The sequence below is a fragment of the Polypterus senegalus genome, chromosome 17, assembly GCF_016835505.1.
Source record: "Polypterus senegalus isolate Bchr_013 chromosome 17, ASM1683550v1, whole genome shotgun sequence".
Lineage (NCBI taxonomy): Eukaryota > Metazoa > Chordata > Cladistia > Polypteriformes > Polypteridae > Polypterus > Polypterus senegalus.
This window is the reverse complement of record NC_053170.1, coordinates 31778868-31802494: the sequence shown is the minus strand read 5'-3', so window position 1 is coordinate 31802494 and position 23627 is coordinate 31778868. Positions and strand designations below refer to the sequence as shown.

Here is a 23627-nt window from a genome sequence, read left to right as displayed (position 1 = left end):
CTTCCCCTGATCCTCATATATAGCCTCACCTTCAATCAGGCAAGCCTAGCAAACAGAGCAACAATGTTGGTATCCTCCTAAGCACCCTTCTCACTTTACTTCTTTCTCTTGTACTACCACATCAGGCAGTGCACATACATGGCATAGCAGCCCATGGTGGTGTCTGTTCTCCAGCACTGGCATGATAAGTTGGGTCATCACTGTAAGGCAGGGATAGGCAGTGGGGGTCCTGGAGGGCTGCAGATTTTTAATTCCAACCTTGTCAATTATTGAGCAATATGTGCGTCATCAGCAAGTGACATTTAGATGGTCTCGCTCGTTAAGGTCCCCAATCCTTAACTGCTTATTTCAATCTTAAACAGCTGCATCCCGTGTTTTAATGTCTCCTTATTAGCAATACGATGTAAATGACAAAGGAACCAGCAGTTCTCCATCCGACTTGTTTCCATTTTCACCCGTGTGTGTTCATCCTGCACGGTTTGGTTTAATTAAATACTTGAGAGAAAAAAATGTGCCAGACAAACCTTCCCATTTTAGGCTTCAAATCATTTAGAGGATATCCTTGGAAAGGAAGAATAATCTAAAATAAGAACCTAACATTGCAAACTGACAAGTCATAACATTGAATGAGGTCCGAGATTGGCACAAACTGGTTTCTAATTAAGCAACTGGGTTGGAACAGGAAACCTGAAGCCCTCCAGGACTGACGTTGCCTACCCCTGCTGTAAGGGAACAATTTCCCATCATTACCCCTTTCTGTAAGTGGAAGGGTGTGGACCACTTGGCCAATGCTGCAAATGTCCTGGAGAAGAGAATCATCATTGTTTGAAACTGTAGACTGTTAATATTAAGTTTTTAAATTTTGCTCAAATGAACCATGGTGAGCTATAAGAGGAATTACATTTACTATGGAATTTACAGGACCCTTCGGGCAATTTAACAACCTAATGTACAGGGGCAGTTTACATTGAAAATATCCTCTCCTGTGGACTAATAATTTATGACCCAAATATATTTATACATTCTTTTTGTATTGGACCAGTAATTTAGAACTTTAATGCACCTATTTTGTTATCCAAGGAATTTATAGTGCTTTAGTTAAGAGTTAGACATAACTTAACGGCATAAAGAATGGAGACAGTAAAAGACCATACAGATGCACACAGGATCAAAGCTTTTGGGCAGAACCATCACTCACCAGGATAGCTGGCCAAACACATGTCTCGGAATTGCATATGTGATTGCAACATAAATAACAGAGCATCTGAAGGTTGACATAGGAAGCGATGTCGGAGGCCAAGACATGTCAGAAAGAGAGTGACCATTTCATCTGGACGTCAGAAAATGTAAACATATGCACCACGTGGACTGCTGAATCAAAAAGACCCCAGGCCAACATCCACCCTTAACACTACTGATTTTCAATAAGGTTTTTCTAAGATTATTATTTACATATGTGTGTGCCTATCTCCAGACTTTTGCCAAGGATTTTCTGTTATACTTTCTTCTATTGGTGCCGTTATGCTATAATAAATACCACATTACTTTTACACTTCTATGCTTTTTCTTTATAACTAAAATCAGTCATCATCCAACCCGCTATCCTAACACAGGGTCACGGGGGTCTGCTGGAGCCAATCCCAGCCAGCATGGGGTGCAAGGCAGGAACAAATCCTGGGCAGGGCGCCAGCCCACAGCAGGGCACACACACCAAGCACACACTAGGGACAATTCAGGATCACCAATGCACCTAACCTGCATGTCTTTGAACGTTGGGAGGAAACCCACGCAGACATGGGGAGAACATGTATACTCCATGCAGTTAGGACCCGGGAAGCAAACCCAGTTCTCCTTACTGCAAGGCAGCAGTGCTACCACTGCGCCACCATGCTGCCCTTATAACTAAAGTGACTGAAGTAATAAAGTAAATATTAGGGTATCTGGTGAAGGGGTATTGCCATCTGTTCCAACTTGCAAGGTTTATTAAGGCTGAGAGGTCACATCTTCATAGGAAGAACAAGTGCAGTAGAAGAAAGGCACTGATGGTTAGGAAGTGGCACATAATTAAAAGGTGTTTCTTTGGGCCACCCACACATTTGCTAGTGGTGGAGATGGCGAGTCCCTGTGTGGCGCATAAAGGAGTGACAAGTTTTTGGCATCACTCTTTAAATTCTGTCCACCGAAGTGTGTATGTGGAATATTACAGGATGATTGGCAGTCAGGCATCACTTGTATGTAAATCTGTGAACAGCATCAGTGTGTGTGTTGATCTTAAGGTACAGTACGAGTGTAGACCCACCTGTTAATGGATGTGTCAAGTCTCGCTCATTCCTCAGTAATACAGCCAGCTGTTCTCTAAGTAGCCCCCTTTTCACTTAAACAGCCTTATTGCTAGGTACCTAAATCAAATGTTCCCTTTGGCTCAGCTTTCCAAAAAGAGTGCCATTTAATCCCAATATGAATCCCAGCACTACTATCTCTTTGCCAATATCCACTTGGAATCCAAATGAATGCTGAAGTTTAGTTACTTTCCTGCTAGCCATCTCCTTGTTCACAGAGTCATCCATCGTATTATCCACTTAACCATGATGGGGGCACAATGTTTGGCACTGCTGACTTATTTCTACAAGTACTAGGATTCATTTACCAAGTCAGTCACTGTCTATTGGAAGACTGCAAGTGCTCCTTGTGTCCATATGACTATTCTCCAAGTCCTCTGGTTTCATCCTACATCCCAAAAACATTCAGGTTAGGTTTTGTATTTACGAGCTCTGCAATGGGCAGACAGCTCATTCAGGGTGGGTTCCTACATTGCCATCAAGTAAGATTCTCAGTTTTTCACTGCCCCAAAATGGAGATGGGATCAAAAAGTGGAAGAAGATCTATTCAAGTATGGCTTAATGGCCAAAGCTTTGGATTGTAAACTGTAAGACAACTTCTTTTATTTTTACCAATCACTTGCTGAGTAAGCCTGAGAAAGTCACTACAGACATATAGAAACCTTTTATTTATTTATTATTTATTTATTTTTATCCAAAGTGACTTGCGCATACTAATCTAAATGACTAAATGCTGCAGCAAAAAAACAAACCTGATAAGTCTAAAAGTGTTTCTGTAAAAGTAATTAAAATGGAATCCAAACTGAACAAATACCTCAAAGCAGTCAAACGGAGCCTGACTTCTATCACTCCTGCTATGCCTTAAAGCACAAGTTGAAGTATCCAGGAATGTCCCGTGCTATTCTCTATGCTTGTGTCATCAAATGGGACAAGGAACTCTGTAATGTGATAATCACTGTTCATTTGAATTGACCAGTTCTCTTCTTGTTTTCAATGTTTCTGCCTCTCGTTTGTTGCAACTGCAGGTTGTCCTAATATCTACTGTACTGCAGTACCACACACAACCACCCTTAAATTGATATTTTAGTGCACGTAGTACACAAAAACTCTGTCCTTGCTGTACTCTTCAGCTGGCAACTGTATTTAAATTAACTGTGAAGTCCTCAGACATCTTTTCTGTCAAGATGACATGCTGTGTATATTTTGCCATCAACCTCCAAGCTCCAGAATTCAGCCCCCGATTTTCTGCCAAGTAGAAACAGGAGTCCACATTTCAACATCTCTGGGTTCAATAGATGTGCAAATGTGTGGGAGTCCCCATGTTGACTGAAAGTTGGCATTACGATACCTGGGGACTGGTGAAGTGCCATTACTTACCAACAGCTTGTCATATTCCGAGTCAGGGGATGGGGTTTGAGGGCTGCTGGGCTGTGATGACAGAGGATTGTCCGAGCAGGAAATATCAGGGGCTGAAGACAGCGTTTTCTGCTGGAAATCTGGTACATAAAGGCGCTACATGAGACAGTTAGAGGAAAAACAGAAGTGCAGTTAAGAATGGCATATTGGGAGAGCAGTGGATCATGAAAATTCATGATTGATAGATAGATAGATACTTATTCAGAGAAATCCCCAGGCAGATTGAGAAAATTCTTCTTTAAAAACATAATAATCAAATTATGCATGTGTGTGCGCTTCTTTCAATAAGGACATTTTAAATATTAGAACTAGAATATACAAAACAAACATGTCTAGATTGTGTAGTTTATGGTACATTTTGCTTGTTTCAGAAAAAGTTCGATATGTAGAGAAAAACTACCAGATCAAGTATTGTGCTATGATTGATCTTCTAGTGCTAGCAAACAATAAGAATTCAGATATTCCTTCTTACTCAGTTAACGTGTACTTCATATGCCCCAGTAACACAATGGAATGACTCGTACTGAAGAATCAAAGAGTGATGGCGTGTGTGACATAATAGAGACACTATGGGGAGGAGATAGGGGTCACTTGAAGTCTTTCTTCATGAAGATCATACTCTGAACAATGCAAGTGCATTTTGAATGCCCATAATGTTAACTCACAAAATGAAGCATCGCCATATCCAGTGTTCCAAAGGGAATATAAAGACAATGAATTTGAACGGGGGATAATTTAAGAAACATTCAATAACTGGCAATAAAATCTGGATAACTCACCATGACCTTGGGCCCAAAAGACAAGCCATTAAATGAAATAAGACCAGTTACTGGCAATGATTGGTTTCTGATTAATCAGCTGGACTGGAACAAAATCCTGTAGCCGCTGCGGCCCACCAGGACTAACGTTGATCACACCCGACAGTATAATACAAAACAGTCTCCTTGACCCCAATAACAAAAAGAACACACACTACCAACATACCATCTTCTTTCACTAATTAAAATGAGACAGACACTTGAGCTCTTTACTTCCGATCTCTTCTGAAAGAAAAGTGTGTCTGACAAGGAACCTACCTGGCCAGGCAGCAGGGTTTGGGAGTACAACTTATTTAGCTTTACCAGCTGGTTTGGCGTTGTGTCAAACTGGGAAGCCACACTGAAGAGGGTGTCTTGTGCTCCCACCTGAGAGTAAAACAGAGAGTCACTGCGTTCTGATAAGGAAAAGAAACAAGAAAGTGTCCAAATTGTACAGGTGCATTTGGGGACTTGGTTAGTTGGTTTGAAAGATGCAGCAGATTTAAATTTTGCAATCACTTCAAAGAGTTTTAATAATTTCATTTATTACATTTTTTTGAAACAGCGAGTCCTATTCAGAAAGAACGGAGATAATTGAATAAACATTTCTAGTACCATTTTACAATATCATGTGACTGTCGTCTTCTTTCACCGAGTTGCTTTGGCTTCCTCAAACATTCCAAAGATGGGCAGGCTAAGCGAGTGGGTGAACGTTTGCACTCTGTGATTGACCGACAACATGGTCAGGAATGGTTTTTGTCTTCACTTGACTTTGCCCTAAACCCTGGTCCTCCACAAACACTGCATTGGAATAATGAAAATGAATTCCCTAAAGCACTTACAATTCATAAAGAATTGCGTAAAGAAAGCCACAGCAGACACATCAAGTATCCAACTTTCTCAACTTACTTTTCAAATTGTTCTTTAACCAATTCCTTGGTTGGAAATGTGAACTTTTTTATTGTAGCATTAGACATGGAGAATATTGTACAATAAACAGATTTATTTTAGATGCCAGAGGGGAACACCGATGCACAAATGGTCGGGGCCACCACTCCAAAGTAGGCTGAGAAGGGTCCTGTCTGAAGTCAAGATGCGGTCAAATTTTCCTTTTCTCTAATCATCTCTTATTTTTTTGCAAACTTTTTCTGACTATAGGCAAATGTTAAAATGATGGGATTTTTGAAACCATCATAGAAAATAAATGAATAATTAAAATGAAGCCTCATGATCAAGATACATACCAGATGGCTGGCATGCACGCAAGACTATGGTAGGTTGGTGTCAAGAGTGGCTTCTTACCAAATACTCCTTTGTCCCAATTGGCTGTTCTCGAACAACTCCTTTACTTCCTGGGTCATCTTGCAAAGGGATGGACTCTAAAACACAAAAATAAGAAGGTTTCCATAAAGCAGGACATTCCTATATTCCGTGTTTATTACGAACAGGTTTTGTTTCTAAGATGTCTTACTTCATTTGTGCCTTTCTTTGTCATTAAGGTCTAGAAATTGCATCTGACCACAGATGCCATTCCTGATTTTTAATTTATTATATAACAACATTTTTAGATCTTCCTATTTCAATTCAAGGTCACAGTGGGCCAAATCCTAACTAAGGGTCCACTCATGAGATAATGTAGTACATTATAAATACATAATTTTAATAATTAGAAATGACAGGAAAAAAAATCAAAAGGGGATGTCTATTTGCATAAGAGAATAATTAATTACGACTCAACTTCAAGAAGTAGGTGAGCTACATTCTCTTGAAGATATGAGGATTCCGCAAGAAAGAAGCAAGGACAGAAGTATAGTACTGGGTGTGGGTTATAGACCCCAAGACAGGTAACAGTGCCAGTAGGCAACTTTTTAATAATATTTAAAAAAAAAAAAAAAAAAAGAGTAAGGCGTTATACACTCTTAGTAACAAGGGAATTACCCGGATATTAACTGGAAAAACCCTACAAATGGCAGAGAACAAGTTCACAAACAGACAACAAGTGTATCAAATGTAATGGAGGATAAGATTGTCCCAAAATTTAGAAACAGGAAGAAATTTGCAAGAAATGACGGTGGATGAGTAAGTAGTTAAGAAGGAAATTTCAAAAGAAAAAGCAGCTGAACAAGATGTAAAAGACAAAATTCTCCAACATTAACCTTTAGACTTAGGATGACATGAGGGAAACCGTTAAAAAATGTATTAGGAAAGTTAAAATGCAATGAGAGGAAAGTCATGGAAAAGGTTATATCTGGCCCAGTGAGGTCTGTTTAATATTTTATAAGTCAATGAATGGTCATGCACTGGGCTGGCACCCTGCCAGGAGCTGGTTTCCTGCCTTACACCCTGTGTTGGCTGGGATTGGCTCCAGCAGATACCAGTGACCCTGTAGCTAGAATATAGCGGGTTGGATAATGGATGGATGGGTAGTCAAAAAGAAGGTTATGTATATTTGTAGTAGTAAGGGAGGATTAAAATATACATAAAAGAAAATAAACGGTATATATTCATATTATAATAAATGATTTTACATGTGAAAGAAGTAGATAAACTCACAGCAGCTCAAGATACTATTAAAGGAAGTACTCAGCGAGTTAGAGACAAGGACATTCAAGATTAAAAGGGAAAATTCAAATAGTCGGGACTAGATAATATTACTCCAAGCATGGCCAGATCTGCCATCAGGGTGACTCGAGTATGAACCCGCAGAGGTCCTGCTTGCAAAAGGGCTTTAGGAAATGGGAGAAACAAAACAAAACAAAGTTTCACCAACTGTACAGGCTCTCACAGCATATCACCATCCTGCTCCCATCTCTACCTCGCTTTGATCCTCACGACTATAAACCAGTCCAATCACTTCTAGCAGCAATCTGTATTCCAATAACACCAATATTAGTAGACAACGAGGTGCCACTGCAGGAGATTAGACACACCAAAGAACACCAAACCCAAATGAAGGAATCCCACTACATGAGTCTTATTTCATTTGGTTCTAATTTGTAAACCCTAAAGCTCAGTGTCATATTACATTTTTGCCACGAAGAACCCACATAGATTTTAAAAATATATTTAGTGGATGTCTGTTTCCTATGGTACAAAAGGAAAGTTGATTTCTTTTGATGTGATCTTACATTTACCAGTTCATTTGTAACATTTATTGTAATAAAAAGAAAAATAAATAAAGGTTTAGTTGACCCAATGTTAACTTTTGGAGTTCCCCTAAACTTCAATGCCTGTGACCTGGGGAAGTTCACCTTAGGTGTCTGGAATCCGCGCCACTAAAGTAACAAAAATGACACCCCTTTGTGTATACTGTGGACATTAAGGAATGCGTGCCCCATGGTGTGCACACTTTTACTTTCATAAATGGTGCCCAGAGGGTAATAGAACCCACTCAGCATCAGAGTTCTACCCCCGGGGTAGGGTGTTCCCTCAGTGTCTGGAGTACATGCCCCTTAACTTTCACAAATGGTGTCTAATGGATTGACTGCTGGAAGGCAGCCTGTTGAATTGACACCCTGAGGGCAGTGGGGGCCTTAACATGACCTTTCTCCTCAGGAAGTTAGCGAGTGGATATGTAGATCATTAATTTTTCAAAAAAATGTTTGAACACTGGGGAAATTTCTAAAGATTGGAAATTAGCAAATGGTGTCCCACAATATAAAGAGGTGATGTGGGCACTCTGTGTAACTATACACCAGTAAACTCAATGTGTTTCACAGGTAAATTCATGAAAGAAAATATAAAGGTAAAGACTGAGTAGCTCATGTCAAGAAGAGGTGTCACAGTGAAGTAGCATTTCATGAACATGCTGGAATCCTACATGCAAACAAAAAAATAAATAAATTATGGTGGCACATTATTTATCTTAATTATCAGAAAGCTTTTAAAAAGGTCCCACATGAGAGGCATGTGGTCAAACTAAAAGAACTAGGAGTTCAAAGAGCAATGTGTCAAATGTTGCTAAATTGTCTTGAACAAAGAAAGTGAGAGGAACGTTTTCTGAACCAAGTCTAAAAATGGTTTCCTTCAGGGATTAATACTGGGAACACTGCACTTTTTAAATTTCATAAACGATCTTAATACAAATGTAACCAACAATCAGGTAAAGTCTGCAGATGTAGCTAGGCTAGGTGGCATGGAAGATACCCTAGAATCATTACAAACAGATATAAATAGAATCCTGTCTTGGGCCAATGTGTGACAGACGAAATTGAATTAACTAAATGCAAAATACTACAAATAATAAGTATAATTGTTGGATTTAAATACACAACAGGGATCTGAAGCGTATGTGAAGGACCTGGGTAATAACAGTGGAGTCGACAGTGTTCACATCCAGATCGAGACGTCGAATAGGATGGTAGGCCATGCAAGCAGATGTGTGGAGTACTTGGTGTTGAGTGCTAGTGCAGCCACATCTGGAATCCTGTGTGCAGTTTTGGTCTCAATATTTAAAAAAATAAAAAAAAATATGACACATATGAACTATGAGAAAAACTTGAGAGAGAAACAAACCAAGCTTAGCAGAAGACATGCTAAACGCATTTAAAATTACGAAGGCAGTTAGTAGGGAGGATTAGTGCAGAGTTCATTACCAAGAACAGAAAGCTGGTTAAAGGGAAACTTCACACAAAGTTTTTTCTTCAGTCAGAAAACTACAGAGAAATGTAATAAATTGCAAGGTTAAGTGACAGACAATAGTACTTTTGGTAACTTCAAAAACTTGACTGGATGATATTTTGCAAAAGGCTGGTGAATAATCTTTGACAAGCTTACTGAACTGAATGCCCCGTTCTCATCAAAACTGAGCTTATGTCAGACAACTAAGAATTTTACTCTCAGTAACAATGAAAGCCAATAATCTTCAGGCAGCTTTTGGCTGCATGCAGGGCAGTCTTCACAATGCCACATCTGCAGATAAAATTTAAATCGTTGGTTTTGGAAATGGATTTGTTGAGACTTTCCATAGAAAACTGATAAAATCATATGTACCCAAATTTTTCTTTCAAAATGTGTTGCCAGCTGCCCGATTAGAGGACTCCGCATTAATATTGTGCTGGCAAAAGAAGTGTGGTGGATGGCAAGCACCTTTCACGTGTCATTTGCAAACAAAATACATTTGAACATAAAGTATAGCCAGTTTGTCAATTTTAAGATTCAAAACATATGTTTTTGCTTGGTTATTAATTTAGTAAAAAGTATGAACTAATGTAAGCTACACATTATGTAATTAAGAGGTAAATGTTGCATCAAATATTTGAAAATGTGCTTCAATTTAAATGTTTATAGTCAAAATATTCTCAGCTCTAATAGAAATTTGTCATTTTTAGAGGTCCATAGATGGGCTAGATCCCTAGTACAGGATTAAAAATAACATCATACCCATAGTGTCTGACTTTGAAATAGTATAAACAGATACCCCACATGCTTATCTTTGAAATGTGTCATCTTCACCTACCTCTTAGAGGGCTAGGACCACTTGTAAAAAATAAAATATCATATTCGTGATCAAAAACCACAAAATAGTACAAAACAACAGTCCACGTGCCTAGATTATCGATCCCCATTTTTTCAAAGCTTTGTGACCCTTTGTATTCCATTAGAGGGTAAACCCCTGGGGTTGGTCGAGGTGGCCTACACAACTTCAAGTTCTTCCGATTGTTTTTACTCTTTATCATAATAAGGTTGCAATTTCTTGCATAGAATAAAAGGTCCAACTATGGCCTAGAAATGAGGGGTTTTCAGGCCTAGGGAGCCAGAAATAGGAGGGAACCCTAAAAATCTTGCATAATTAGATATCAAGGTGAGTAGAATGCTGTATTGTATCTGGGGATTTTCTTGCATCATTGAGTCAGGACAAAAACTGAAGTGATTTCAAAGCATTCTTAATAAACACAATGATTCAGATTCATCCCTGGCAGCGACAGGTTGTAGTTCCCCTCCTGAAAAACTGCTCCACGTTAGCTACCTTCTTTAAGCAGCAATCACTTGAAATGATGGGGCTAAGTAAAATGTTACAGATTACAGGAGTGATGTGCCAACTACTGTTACTCCAAAATCCCATGCGGTCAGTGCAGTCTTCATTTAATAATACAGTTCTTCAAACTTTGTGTCTTACTTAAACTCAAAATCATCTCTAAGCACCCATGTAAGTACACATTGATCCAATGCCCTTAGGATGAAACCCAATCGACTGTGGGGTTAAGGCAAGGCAGGACTTAGTAGACAGAACACAAGCCCATTGCTGGACCTTCTCACACCAGGCCAGTTTCGAATCACCAATTGACTCAGCCTGTATGTCTTAATGCGGGAAGAAATTAGAATACCTAAAGAAAATCCTACCAAGACATAGGAAAAACATGCAATCTACACATTTATAGTGAACAGGCATGGCATCAAAGATGTCAGATCCTCAAAATAGCACCACCAACCACTGTACCCACGTGCAAGTTACATTTTAGTGGAAATTTAAGAAATCAGAGTAAGAGGTGTACAATATATTAGCTCTAACCACTTCAGATAGAGCAGTACATTTTGCTTATAGCAGGCACAGGTCTGATTTTTCTGCAAGAATACGGGACAGTTAATCAAACTCAGATATAAAGAAGAAGTTATCGTAACACTGAATGTACCAAGGTGGGCTCAAATATTCTTCACCATCAATCCTATCATGAAGCAGCAGCTGGCCATGTTCAAACAGTAAGCACCTTTCTAGCAGCCACTTAGTGTCAACCTAAGCTGTCAGGGCAGACAATCAACCTAAAATTACCTCAACAGGAGTATGACATGTTACAATATTAAACTACATCAAAGTATTTGCTCACAAAGCACTGACATTTGCCTTATTACTAGCCAAATTGAAGTCCAGCATACAGTAAAAAGCTTCCATGTCTACTCAATTTATGGTAAAAAGAAAAAACAAAAACCCAGCTCCTTACCCATAAGGTAGTACTTTCGAAGTTGAGGGTTGCGGATCAGCCGTGTCCTTGGAGTCCCACTGAAACTGACAGGGTCACTCTGGGGTTCATCCAATGAAGCCCACCATGGAGCCCTCCCTTGTTGATTGCTCTGTGCCCAGCCTAAGTGACTGGAGGTGCGGCTCGTTGATTGGATGGCAGGGTGCAGCTTACTTCCTAACCTATGAGACAGAGAAGGAATGCAGCTGACTCTTAAAGGAGCCGAATCGTATCAAGAAAAAGAAACAAAGGATTGTCTTTTTTTTTTTGCTTGTTTTTTGTCTCTCTGAAGCCCAGCCCAAGCTTCCAAACAGCTGCTGATTTAATATTTATAGTCGCCTCAGAGTTAATTTCAGAACAAATGAGATGGTTTTCAAACCACCCTAGAATTTAAACCCAAAAATAAAAAGTCTTTAGAGAATTGACTGAGACAGCTTTATCACAATTTGAATAAATGGTAACATTATAACTGAATTGTTTGAACAGGCTGCACAGCACGACTCACAGGGCCGCTAATCAGAGAGAGAGAGAGAAGCAAAGATTTGGGTCAGGGAAGCCAGTTTGACCTTTTAAATTAAGGACCAGCTTCCTGTGGGTAACCTCATTTTGACAAAGGAATGGCTGGCAGAGAATTAAGGCAAACAGGTCCTACAAGTCTGAATTAAAAGGAAGTTTTCCTCTCTTACTGCTGGCAGTCAGAGTCGGGTGGTGCAGATAAGTAAAGAAAAGGAGCTCAGCACCTTTGTGCCAAAGTTCAAAATTATTAAATCCCACAGCAGAAATTAATGAAAGCAATCGACTACCTGAACCACAATATCATTCTCACAAATTAGTGAGCCAGCAGAGCAGACATGCCTGGTAGAGACAATGAGTGTCTGTTTTAGGGACAAGATTACTAATCTTGTTAGGATGTAAAGGAAAAAGAGTTTGGTTTAAATAAGAGTAAACTGCAAGTGCCTGTGCATGATTGGCTTTTCTTTGGTTCTTCCACTGATTGCTTGTTGCAATACTAAACCTTCCCCACCTGATTTTATCTAACAGGATTGTTTGCTGTTTGACAAAGTGCAATCAACCTCCTTGTGTTTCCCAAATTGTGGTTCACCCAAAGCATCATTGAACATCAATTCCTGAAAATACATTTGGCTTAAACACAGTTTTAATACAAACACCTTTCGGCTGGGCTGACAACCTGTTTATAGTTGGTTCCTGTCTCTGATGCTACTGGTAGAGCCTGAATCTCCCAAATCCTTGTGCTGGATTAAACCAGTTTGACAGCAGATGGATAATGATTAAAATGGACAGATATTACCACTCATTTATTACATTCATTTAGGCAAGGCACAGACTTTGATCATTTAGTCCATCTGAAAATTCCATCACACTTGATTGGTTTAATTAATGATTGGATTGGAAGCTTTTTACTTTTTTCTATCTGTTTACTGAGGAGGGAGGGCATTTCAAACATTTTAGATTAGGGCTGCACAGTTCAGTCCATGGGTTGTGATATTTGTAGCAGTTTTTCATTGAGAAGTTAATTCTGAACTCTTATTAGTTTTTCTGATTCTACACTTAATCTACAATTTTACAAGGTTTGAAACTTCCCTACCCTATATGTTAATGTTATAACACTTTTCTTCAGACAGGCACTTTTATTCTTCAGACCACTGCAGTAAAAATTTAGTGGCCTCAGCAGTTGCAGATTTCATAATCTGAAGCCAATTATTGTGGCTAATGACACAATTTTTGTCTTACATTTAGTAAACTTGAAATCCATGGGTGGCTTAGGTTTTAGTGTTGCTGCTGTGGAGTTTGAGGATGTTAAGATCAGATTCCATATGAATTTGTTGAGTTTCGTCTCCCTGCATCTATGGAGGGTTTTCTCCCACATCCCAAAGGCAGATTGGCTATTCTAAATTAGCCCCATATGTGTAATGTACAACCCTGAATAGGACAAAGAAAATGCTGATGGAGGATAATATGAAACAGTTGTAATCATTGTGTTGAATTACTTGAACTGTATTTGTAATCCAATCAGCTTTGGTTCAATTTACACAATAAAAATTAGCAAAAATGTATATAAGTGTTTGCACACTCTGAGCATGTGCACATCAGCAGAAAGGATAGCAATACTGCTGGCCACAGGATTTATTGCAAAACTGTATCAACTGATAACATATTTAACTTTTATGCATATATGCAGCAATCAAAATGTAAAAAACACAACTGAGATGCATAAAGGCAAGCAACCCAATGAATGCCATACTATATTGGAATATGTTTTTCTTCCATGAAGGGTGACCAATCAGGGCATGTGATGTTGTAATCAGCAGGATCCAATCAGGGAAGAGCCACATAATAAGCATGAACCAATCAGAGAACGATCAAAATCTGTGTTTTTGAAACTCTTTATTTTCACCTGTCCACACTGAAATGCCAAGGCAATGTTTTTGGAAGTATACGCCTCTGGAGAACATTTTAAAAAGTCTCTGTTTTTTAGGTTAAAAACGCTAGGATAGTATGGAATAAAAGTGAAAACAAAGGCTAATGCCTTCATTTTAAAATGCAAATGTACTAGTGTGGACGTAGCCGGAGTCTGACACCACTGCCCTAGGTGACACACTAGTTCAAAGGTCCTTGAGATGTGTCCTGGAGACCATCAGTGGCAACCTAATTGCTTCATTAAAATACAATCTTTGCCAGTTAAATACATTTTGGCAGAGTCATAGTGCCATGAAGTTAGTGTAGTTGTAGGACAGCAGTTTTAGGGTTCAGAGTAAATGGTTAAGCGAGGGGAGGACTACTGAACATGGGAAGGGTCTAACATCTGACATCGCCCACATCAGACCCCACCCTATCCTGCATCCCATAGTGTAGACTCTCATCTCTTCCACAAATTTGATTTTCCCTTCTTTTTAAGTTTTGTTCCTGATAAGGTTATTAGAAAGTAACTTGACGTATTAGCAATAGCAGACAGTCAAGTGAGCTTTTTGTTCTCTGGCTGTGATGCACCACCATGGCCATAAATTTTAAAGGCAGTTTGTAGCCTATAAATGTTAAACATCACTGACACTTATCCTGACACCAACAATTTAGTTGGCCCTCATCCACTCACGTAATGTCCCAGACAAGAGCCACTTTGGAATTGGCATTTAACCTACACCTCTTTGGTGATGTAGGAGTACAACAAGTACCCAGAGGAAACCCCACACTGACATAGAAAGAATGTGCAAACTCCACATTTAAGAAGCAGGCATGGGACTCAAACCCAGGATGGTGGATGTGTGAACCACTGTACCACCATGCCACCCTGTTTGCATGCTTCTTTTGTTAACAATTTTAGCAGAGGAAAATTTAACAAAGTGATTAATAAGCTTGGAACGCAGGGGTTTATTGCCCAGTACTTTAACCATCACATCAAACAGTGCCATCACTAGTCAAAAACAGTACAATATTTAGGGCTATGCTTAAAATACACATTAAAAAATACTTGAGCAGTATTGTTACCTTGTCTTGACATTGCTGAAGTAGCTCCTGCTTCTCCGCTGCCTCTGCGACTCCAGATCCATGATCCCTGCAGTTCAGTCATGAATGTGTATACACGTTGTTTGTTCTTCCATGTCTTCAGAGCCCCATTCTTCACTATTTTCCAGAGTACACCTGTCTAAATATTCATTAGAAGACAATCAGACATCTGCGTACACAAGGAGAATGGGAGCATTTATACAATACTGATCTGGCGGATTGTTTACGGACTCTATTTTTTTGGGTGGGAAGGGGTATCAAAGTTGAGGGTAGAGTTAAAGTAAGGCTTGAAGAGGAAGCTACTGTATGGAAGCGTAATTCGCCTCTGAGGTATGTCTTTAAGCAAACTTTGTGAACAACAGATTTTTTGGGAAGATCTTAATAGCAAATTTGTAACTGAAATGTAGGGGGAATGTGAAACTTGTACAGCATTTACTCTTTTTGATTGTCAGATGAATGATTAAAACCAAACTTTTTATTTCCTATTGGTGTCTGAAAGTGTGCTTTAATAATGACGTCTCTGACAATTACTGAAGTTTCTTGGATCATCTGTGGTCAGTTGGGTGCCTGCTTTAGATTATACTGTATACACTGTGGCGAGTGGTTGGGGCTGGTATCCAGCCGGGACGCCCAGGAGGACTGGAGGAGGGTTTACGCCTCCTCCAGACCATGTGGGGGCAACCGCCCTGGTGGCTTTGGGGACCACGGGAACAGAGCTTGGAAGCTCAACCCTATAGTTGCTCGTGGTCACCGCCAGGGGGCGCCCCAATGCCTGAGGAACCCTGGCCCTCAGCACTTCCGCCACATCCGGAAGCGCTGGGGGGGAAGAAGACCAGGGACACCCGGGTGCGCAGCCGGTACTTCCGCCACACTGGGGAGTGCCAGCAGAAGATTATCGGGAGGCACCTGGAGCACATCCGGGTGGGGATAAAAAGGGCCTCCTCCTTCCATTCGTTGGCTGGATTCGGGAGAGTAGAAGGACAGAGCTCGGGAGGAGAGGAAAGGAGGCGGCCTGAAGAGAGTGAGGCATTGTGCGAGGCCTGGACTTTGGGGGAGTTTTGGGGGTTGTGTGCTGCACCTTGTATATAGCAATTGTAAATAAACATGTATGGGTGAGCTATAACCATGTCTACCTGTCTGTGTCCGGGCCATCTCCCACAACACACACACACAAGATGGAAAAATTGGTCAGTGCTGTTTGTCTCACAACTCTAGGGAGCAGGGTTTGATTTGCAGTGTGTCGTCAAGCTTGCATATTTTCCCAATGACCCTGCCGATACTCCGTAAGTACTGCACTTTCTTCCCACATCCCAAGCACATACAGGCTCTAACCTGCACAAGTATGTGTTACTGTCTGCATGAATGAGCCTTATGTGCCATTCATATCATGTCCAGGGCAGCTTCCTGCCTAGTGCTTCATCACCAAGTGAACCCTGCAATGGAAAATGTGAGCTCAAAAAACAAATGGCTGAATGAATGTTTTCATATAGTGGTTCTCCCATCCATCCACCTGGGCATCAAGTTAACTAACAGTTAAGAGTAAACTTTATAATTATGGTACTTGGAGAAAAGTGCATCCTGACAAGCCCACCCACACAAACAGTGGCCTGGCTGGACTTAGGCTCCATTCCAGTCTCCTGGTGTGGTGAGGCAGCAGTCCTAACCAGTGTACTACCTTACTGATCGCAAACAACCATGTATTTAGGTTCAATCATGAAACTCATTCAATAACCAAATGAAACATGCTTTTACAATTTATTCAAGTTCATTCATCTCTCTAAGCCTGGATATGAATATTTTTCATGTATTATATATTGTGCTGTTCATTGTACTTTTGTTCTGTGACTGGAGGTAGCATCAAGAGAAATTCCTAGTATCTCTATTACCCGGCAATACAGTTCAGTTTCAAATTCAGTTTAATTTAATTTGTTCTAAATTTTTCTTTGCATCCTGCCAAGTCTAGACGTGTGCAGTTTCCGCCATTTCTCCATTCAAAAAGTCAACAAAGCACCTGGTAAACCTTCTCTTGCCCTAACATATCCTGGATGATTTGAGGCAGCTTGCACCAGAAAACAATGATCTCACTTTTGTGCCATTTCTAAAATATCCTGAGCAACGTTCTGGTAACTTATGGAGATCTAAGATGTGATTCTTCCAGTTTTGGATGTACCGCTCTGTCCACAACACCTTCTGGATTATTTCATTATTTATTTATGTATACCTTTATGTAGATTACATGACTGATTCCATATACAATATAGTAAAGATTGTGTATCAGCATAACTTTCAGAACTTGCTACTGCACCTCCCTTATAGTAGCACAGACTTATTAGATTCTGATCAAATACTACTGTGATGCTCTCATTTCATTGTTTGGTCATTGTAATTCATCAGTTTGTCTCCCGATATTAATAATACATGCTAAACATAATGTGTTTTGATTGAAGCTGGTCAGTTAATGGATGGATAGGTTTAACTGTTAGCTGAACAGCTCATGAAGACTTCCTACTTTATGCATATTCGAGCTTTGAGAATTCCAATGTAGTAGTAGCCATATTGTTAATTGTCAGAGTGTGTGAAATACTTGCATGTCCTAACCAACATGCAACACTTTGCCACACTACTTCACCAAAGTATTAAAATACATAACATAATTTCATTTAACAGAAAACACAAACTTGTTTACCTTATGTACATTCTACTCTGTTTCTATATCACTTCTTGAACTCAGTGCTAGTCCGTTGCATTCTGTACGTGTAACAATGCTATATAAGTGTGTCTGTGTTTGTGTGTATGATGCTGGCCCGTCATGCATTTAATGAAAGAGTTCAGGGAAGTAGTGAGGCCTACAAAATGAAAAAGGAGCCAGTCTCATGTAAGTTGTCGTCATTGTACTACTTAATGCTATAAGACAGCCCAGAAATAGCCATTCATAAGTGGGAATGGTGGGAGAATGGATTATGAGACCAAATGAATCAGCAGTCCCCACTTTACTAAGTGGTGGCAGCATGGAGACTCATCTTATATATAAATGTCTACATGTATGGAGTGTGTGTATCTGTCTGTCCAGCCCGGAACTGTGAGGCGGCCCGGAAGTGTGAAGCTACAGCATGAAGCTCAAAGAGCCGGCAAGGCGGCCCCAACTTAAGGAGTCGGAAGAAGAAAACAGTATGAGGCTACAGCATGAAGCTGAAAGAAAGTGAATCCATTACCAAAATGAAACCACTGAGGAAAGACAAACGAGAGAGAAACTCACTTAGCCGCTGATAGAAAAGGGGGGGCGAGCATGTCCACAATATGAAACTGCCGACTCTGCATTTCAAATTTTTTTCTGATGATTTCAATAGTTTTTAGGAGCCTGGGCTTTTTATAGCACAGGCTTACACAGCTAGTTATTGTATATGTGGTTTCCACCAGCCTACAAAAACAAGCAGCTACCCTGGGAGGTACCTGGCAGTTTAAATGACATAAAGGACATAATGTACTTAGACTTACAAAAAGACCTCTGATCTAGTTCCACACAGAAAATTAATTCTGAAACTAGAAGCTGTAGGCACCACAGGTAACCTCCAAAACTGGACTTCAAATTGGTTAACTGGCAGGAGACAAGGAATACAAATAAGAGGAGAATGCGTCATATGGAGTGAGGTCATCAGTGGAGTTCCTCAGGCGTCTCTCCTGGGACCGTTACTTTTTTCTAATTTGTATTAATGACATAGATTCCAGTATAGTTTGTAAACTTTTAAAATTTGCAGATGGTGTTAAAATTGGAGGCAGCAAAAACAATTTGAAAAACTTGTACAATCTTCAGAACTGGGCAAACACTTGGAAAATGCAGTTTAATGTTGAAAAGTGCAAAATGCTACATATCGACAACAGGACTGTCAGTTATAAATACAAGATGGGAGACCGTGTCCTACTTCTGACATAACATTTTCATCATCTAAGCAATGCACAGAAGTGATTAAAAATGTAAATAAAATGTCATGTTAAATCTAAATTAAGAGACGTTATGCTCAGACTATATGAAGCATTAGTGAGACCACATATGTAGTTTTGTGTTCAGTTCTGGTCACCATGCTGCAAGAAAAACATAGCAGCACTTGAAACTGTACAGAGGAGAGTGACAAGGCACATTGTAGGCCTTCCTCGGACTATGACAGAAAGAATTCATCTTAATAATGTATCAAATACTTGAGGACATTGGTATACATTAAGGGGAAGTGCTTAAAGGACTGAAGAAGCATCTGGATGAGATTTTAGGTCAGCTTAGTTATTGGCCAATCAAATTAGTCTGATGGACTAAATGGTCCCCTGGTGTTTGTCAGATTTCTTATATTCTCACGTTCAGTAAGGTCTAGGATTGCAGCTAGAGCTGCTAGAAGGACTCCTAGAAATTCTCCTAGGCCATACCTGGTCGCAAAAAATCATTCTAGGAACTCATAGAAGTAATACCAGACTGAGACATCAAAATGCTTTTTGTCTTTAAGCACACTAAATGTCACATCAGGAGGAGAACTGGACAAAGGTTCAACGAATGTGTGTGTAAGGAAGGTTGCAGTATTTCAGTGGAGTAGCTTTGGAGGTGAGAGGAGTGCATGGTACTACAATTGTGCTCTGTAAGTGTGCTAAGCACTCGAGGGCTTCAAGGACCAGTTATAAGGCCCAGAGAAATAACAAGCTGTTGGTTTTCTTGTTTGCTGCTGTGAGTTGTCTTTGTATTTTTCCCTTCCGTGTGTTATAATTTTATGAATAAAACATTGCGGTATCTTTCATCTTTTTTATATATGTTTACATACAAATATATGTGATTGTGTAGCTTAGGTTTAACATTTATTGGTTTAGATTCATACAGTATATCTGTATGTTTGGATTGATGGCCTTTGTGGCACTGTGGTTTGTACTCCACATGACCGCCTCATAGCTTCAGAGATCAGGGATCAAACTTCCACTCTCTGTGTAGAGTTTACACGTCCTTTTGATGTTTTCTACAGGTACTCCAGCTTTCTTCCCATACCCAGCAGATGTCCAGATTTGCTTAACTGCTGACTATAAAGTGGCCGAGTGTCAGTGTGTGTGTGTGCCTCTGTGCCCTGCAATGGACTGGCACACATTCCAGGATTGTGTCTCCGGTCCTGCACTAAGTACTGCCAGATTAGGCATCAGCTTCTCTTGACCCTGATAAGTGGATCATAAAGTAAGTGGACTGATTGATCATACCATGAATATTCTCAATAAGAGGCATCAGCTCATGTGACATTTACTCTATATGTTTAGGAGACGTCATAATATTGTTACCATAATTATTTTTTGTCATGTGTTGGCGAAAGGATTTTGTTACTGTAATCTCTTCTATCATGATGTTTGTCCTCCTGTGTCGGTAATAAATGTCTGTCATGCTCCACACCCTTGCAAATACAGCTGTGCTTTAATAAATGCCTCCATTTTTCCTTCTGTTAAACTTACTGACAAGAGATTCACATCAAACCATTTTGGACAAGGAGACTTTACACAGCAGGCAGTAGGACTACAGCAGATGGTCTGAACCGACGTTGCTTTATTTTATTATAAAGTCAAAACAAATGAATGATGAGCAATTACCTGAAGCACTCACCTCTCCTTCAATGTACTTTTACCTGAGTTCACCAAACTGGTCTAAACATAAGAAGGACATACTTTATTAATTGGTACAGTGCAGATAGGACTTGCTATTCCTTGTCTTCCAAATCAGGATCCTGCCAGTCTTGTATGTGGGTCTGAACAAGGTGACCTTCCAGAAATTGCTCTGAGCTAAAGCTGAATTTATTGTCACCACCTCCCCATACCCATCTCTGCACTCTAAAGAGCTTTGATGTAATGTTCCCGATTCCCTGTAAAAGGTGCCCATATACATACATCCTCCATATTATTAAAATGGTAAATAAAGTGTGTAAATCCTTTTGTAAATAAGAATACATAGTAATATACATATCAGTTTAGAAAGCTGGATGTGTACATATTTGCCTACAGTTTACCTGAATTTAATTAATAAATGACACATCATGGATCCAAGGTTCTTGGTTCAAACCATACACTTGCTTAATATCTGTGTGGAGTTTGAATATTCTCCCTGTGTGTGGACATGTGCAGAGGAGATATAATGAGTATATTGGGAGAAGAATGTTAAAGATAAAGCTGCCAAGATGAAAAGATGAAGGCCTAAGAGGGGGTTTATGGATGTGGTGAGAGAGGACATTTCTTAGGGTGATTGGTCATTCTTCATTAGCCCTGTGTAAATGAGGGTTTGTAAGTGAATGGGCCTGGCAAGGGACTGGCACCCTGTCCAGAGTTGTTTTCTGTCTTGTGCCCAGTTCTACTGAGACAGCTTTCAACTCTGTGTAACCCTTAATGAAATTAGTTTAAAATGCTTTGTCATGTTAGGTTACATCAGTAGAGTGACATCCCACTATAGGCAGATATTTAGGCACATTCAGGTACATACATATCTGTCTACTGTACATATTCATTTGAACACCTATTATGTCCATTGAATGGTCATTGGTATCAGAAACCTATCACCTATTTTAACACTCCTAAGGTTCAAGTCAGCAATGTAATCTGGATGCCAGTCCATTCCAGTGGAGACTCATACATTTGTCCACTCTCATGTATACACAGTTTTAGTTTAGACTTGCTGGTTAACCTGTTGTTCTTATCTTTGGGAAGTGACAGGAAACAATAGTAAGACCCCTTCAGTCACACAGACACAGATAGATGATAAGATGATAACTCTGGAGCATTGACACAACTGCACTAAAAGCTACACCACCATTCAGCCTACTCACAGCTATTCAGTCCTTACTTCATGCAGTACTTTAAACAGAATATATCAACCATCCATCTTCTAAACCCACATATCCAGAGCACGGGTGCAGGGAAACTGGAGCCCATCCCATTAAACATCAGGCACAAAGCAGGAGCAATCACCAGTACATTGAAAGGTGAACACACACATGTGCAAACACAACAGGAACAAATTAGCATGGCCAGTCCACCTAACCAGGATGTCTGTGGACTGTGGGAGGAAAATGGAGCAATCAGAGGAAGTCTAAGCAGACACACAAGTTTACCATACGGTACTAAAGTGAAGCGTGACAAAATCTATATGAATTCAGTATTAACGGACACTATAAGGAAGTTATGAAATCAAGAGCACAGACTGACCATTTTTTAGAAACAGACATGACCTTGACTGTATCTACTACATATATAGGTTCAGCTTACCCTGAAAAGAAAACAGGTTTCCTGTTTTTGGGTCATCCCCAGAATTAATGTAGATTTGTCTTCAAAAATCGTCTAATTGGTGCTGGATAGACGCAATGCAACAACTTAACAAGATCTAAGCATATCATGCTGGCGATCTGTCATACATGAAAATCTTATGTGGAGAGCGTGTTCGAGAATGAGAGATTAGTGGTCTGCCTTCATAACCTCCACTTTAGACCGACTCCCAGCCACACCTATGCAGCAATCCTAAAACACATGGAAATTCATGTTCAAAATGGATTATTCTAAACATCTTTTGTTACTTTCTTATTTTCTGGCTATCGGAAGCAGGAATGGAAAAGTTATTCGATGTTTAATTGAACAGTCAGAACCTGAATGTCACGAATTGCCACCCGCCTCTGTATAATGGTAAAGACATAGGCGCGACCGAGTACAGATCACATGGGGAGATGCTACAGATACTGCTGGTAAAGATCGGACACTTCGCTGATCCATAAAATACGCCAATCGTTTATGTCTGGTTTTATAATGCCGCTGATGTAATTTCTCTGTGATGAAAAGACTCATTCAGCAAAAGATGCGCATAACATAATGCCATTCCTAGACTCGTTTTATTCACTTAGACATTTACCGATTGTCTGATTTTACCAAATGTTGATGATAGATAGATAGATAGATAGATAGATAGATAGATAGATAGATAGATAGATAGATAGATAGATAGATAGATGTTAAACGCTCATTGTAATAAAGCATATTGGAAAATATCCTATCGCTGAATTCTTTGTATTTGCCGATCTGCTACATGAGTTAATGCGTGTGCAGGTGTATTGCCGTGTGAACGGAGTGCAATCTCAGTGCCGTAATACTCGATGTTCATCGGTTAAACACACGACCTTGCCTTCTTGTCCCTCGCTGATACCTGAGACTATACGATTACAAGTTCACGTCTGCAAATGATTTGATAGTATTTAGAGAGCCCCGCGAGTGAGAAGCAGACAAAGCCAAGATCGTGTCTCTCTCTCCTCTCCCGCTCACCTGTCCTGCTGGGAGCCGTCAGCGCGGTGACAGTGCGGTAATCCCGGGCCCATCAAAGCGCTTCATGTTTCGGTTGCTGAGTCGTACAGCAGGAGAGGTTGTTGAAGATACAGGAGCAGCAACACCGCCCCCTCGGTTGCTGTTAAAGGCGCAGACTGCTTCAGCAATCCAGCCAGCGAACAGTGCGAGGGTCACCTGAGGCACCAAAGGAAAGATAGATAGATAGATAGATAGATAGATAGATAGATAGATAGATAGATAGATAGATAGATAGATAGATAGATAGATAGATT

The 23627-nt window shown here is 40.0% G+C and overlaps 1 protein-coding gene across 2 annotated transcripts in view; it reads right to left on the bottom strand.

The window, feature by feature from the left end:
• The window catches only part of si:ch211-15d5.11 (nuclear receptor coactivator 7), a 46823-nt gene extending 23379 nt beyond the window's left edge, over positions 1-23444 (bottom strand). The window contains exons 1-6 of one of the 2 annotated variants that reach the window (XM_039740802.1): positions 23335-23444; positions 15013-15169; positions 11491-11690; positions 5855-5931; positions 4832-4939; positions 3717-3851 (exon numbers count right to left, since the gene is read on the bottom strand). In XM_039740802.1, the coding sequence (XP_039596736.1) occupies positions 3717-3851; positions 4832-4939; positions 5855-5931; positions 11491-11690; positions 15013-15074 (582 nt within the window). In that variant the 5' untranslated portion in view covers positions 15075-15169; positions 23335-23444. Of the gene's footprint in view, positions 1-3716; positions 3852-4831; positions 4940-5854; positions 5932-11490; positions 11691-12311; positions 12399-15012; positions 15170-23334 lie in introns of those variants that run through there. The other variant, XM_039740803.1, reaches the window with a different exon arrangement.
• Between the last annotated feature and the right edge of the window lie 183 nt (positions 23445-23627).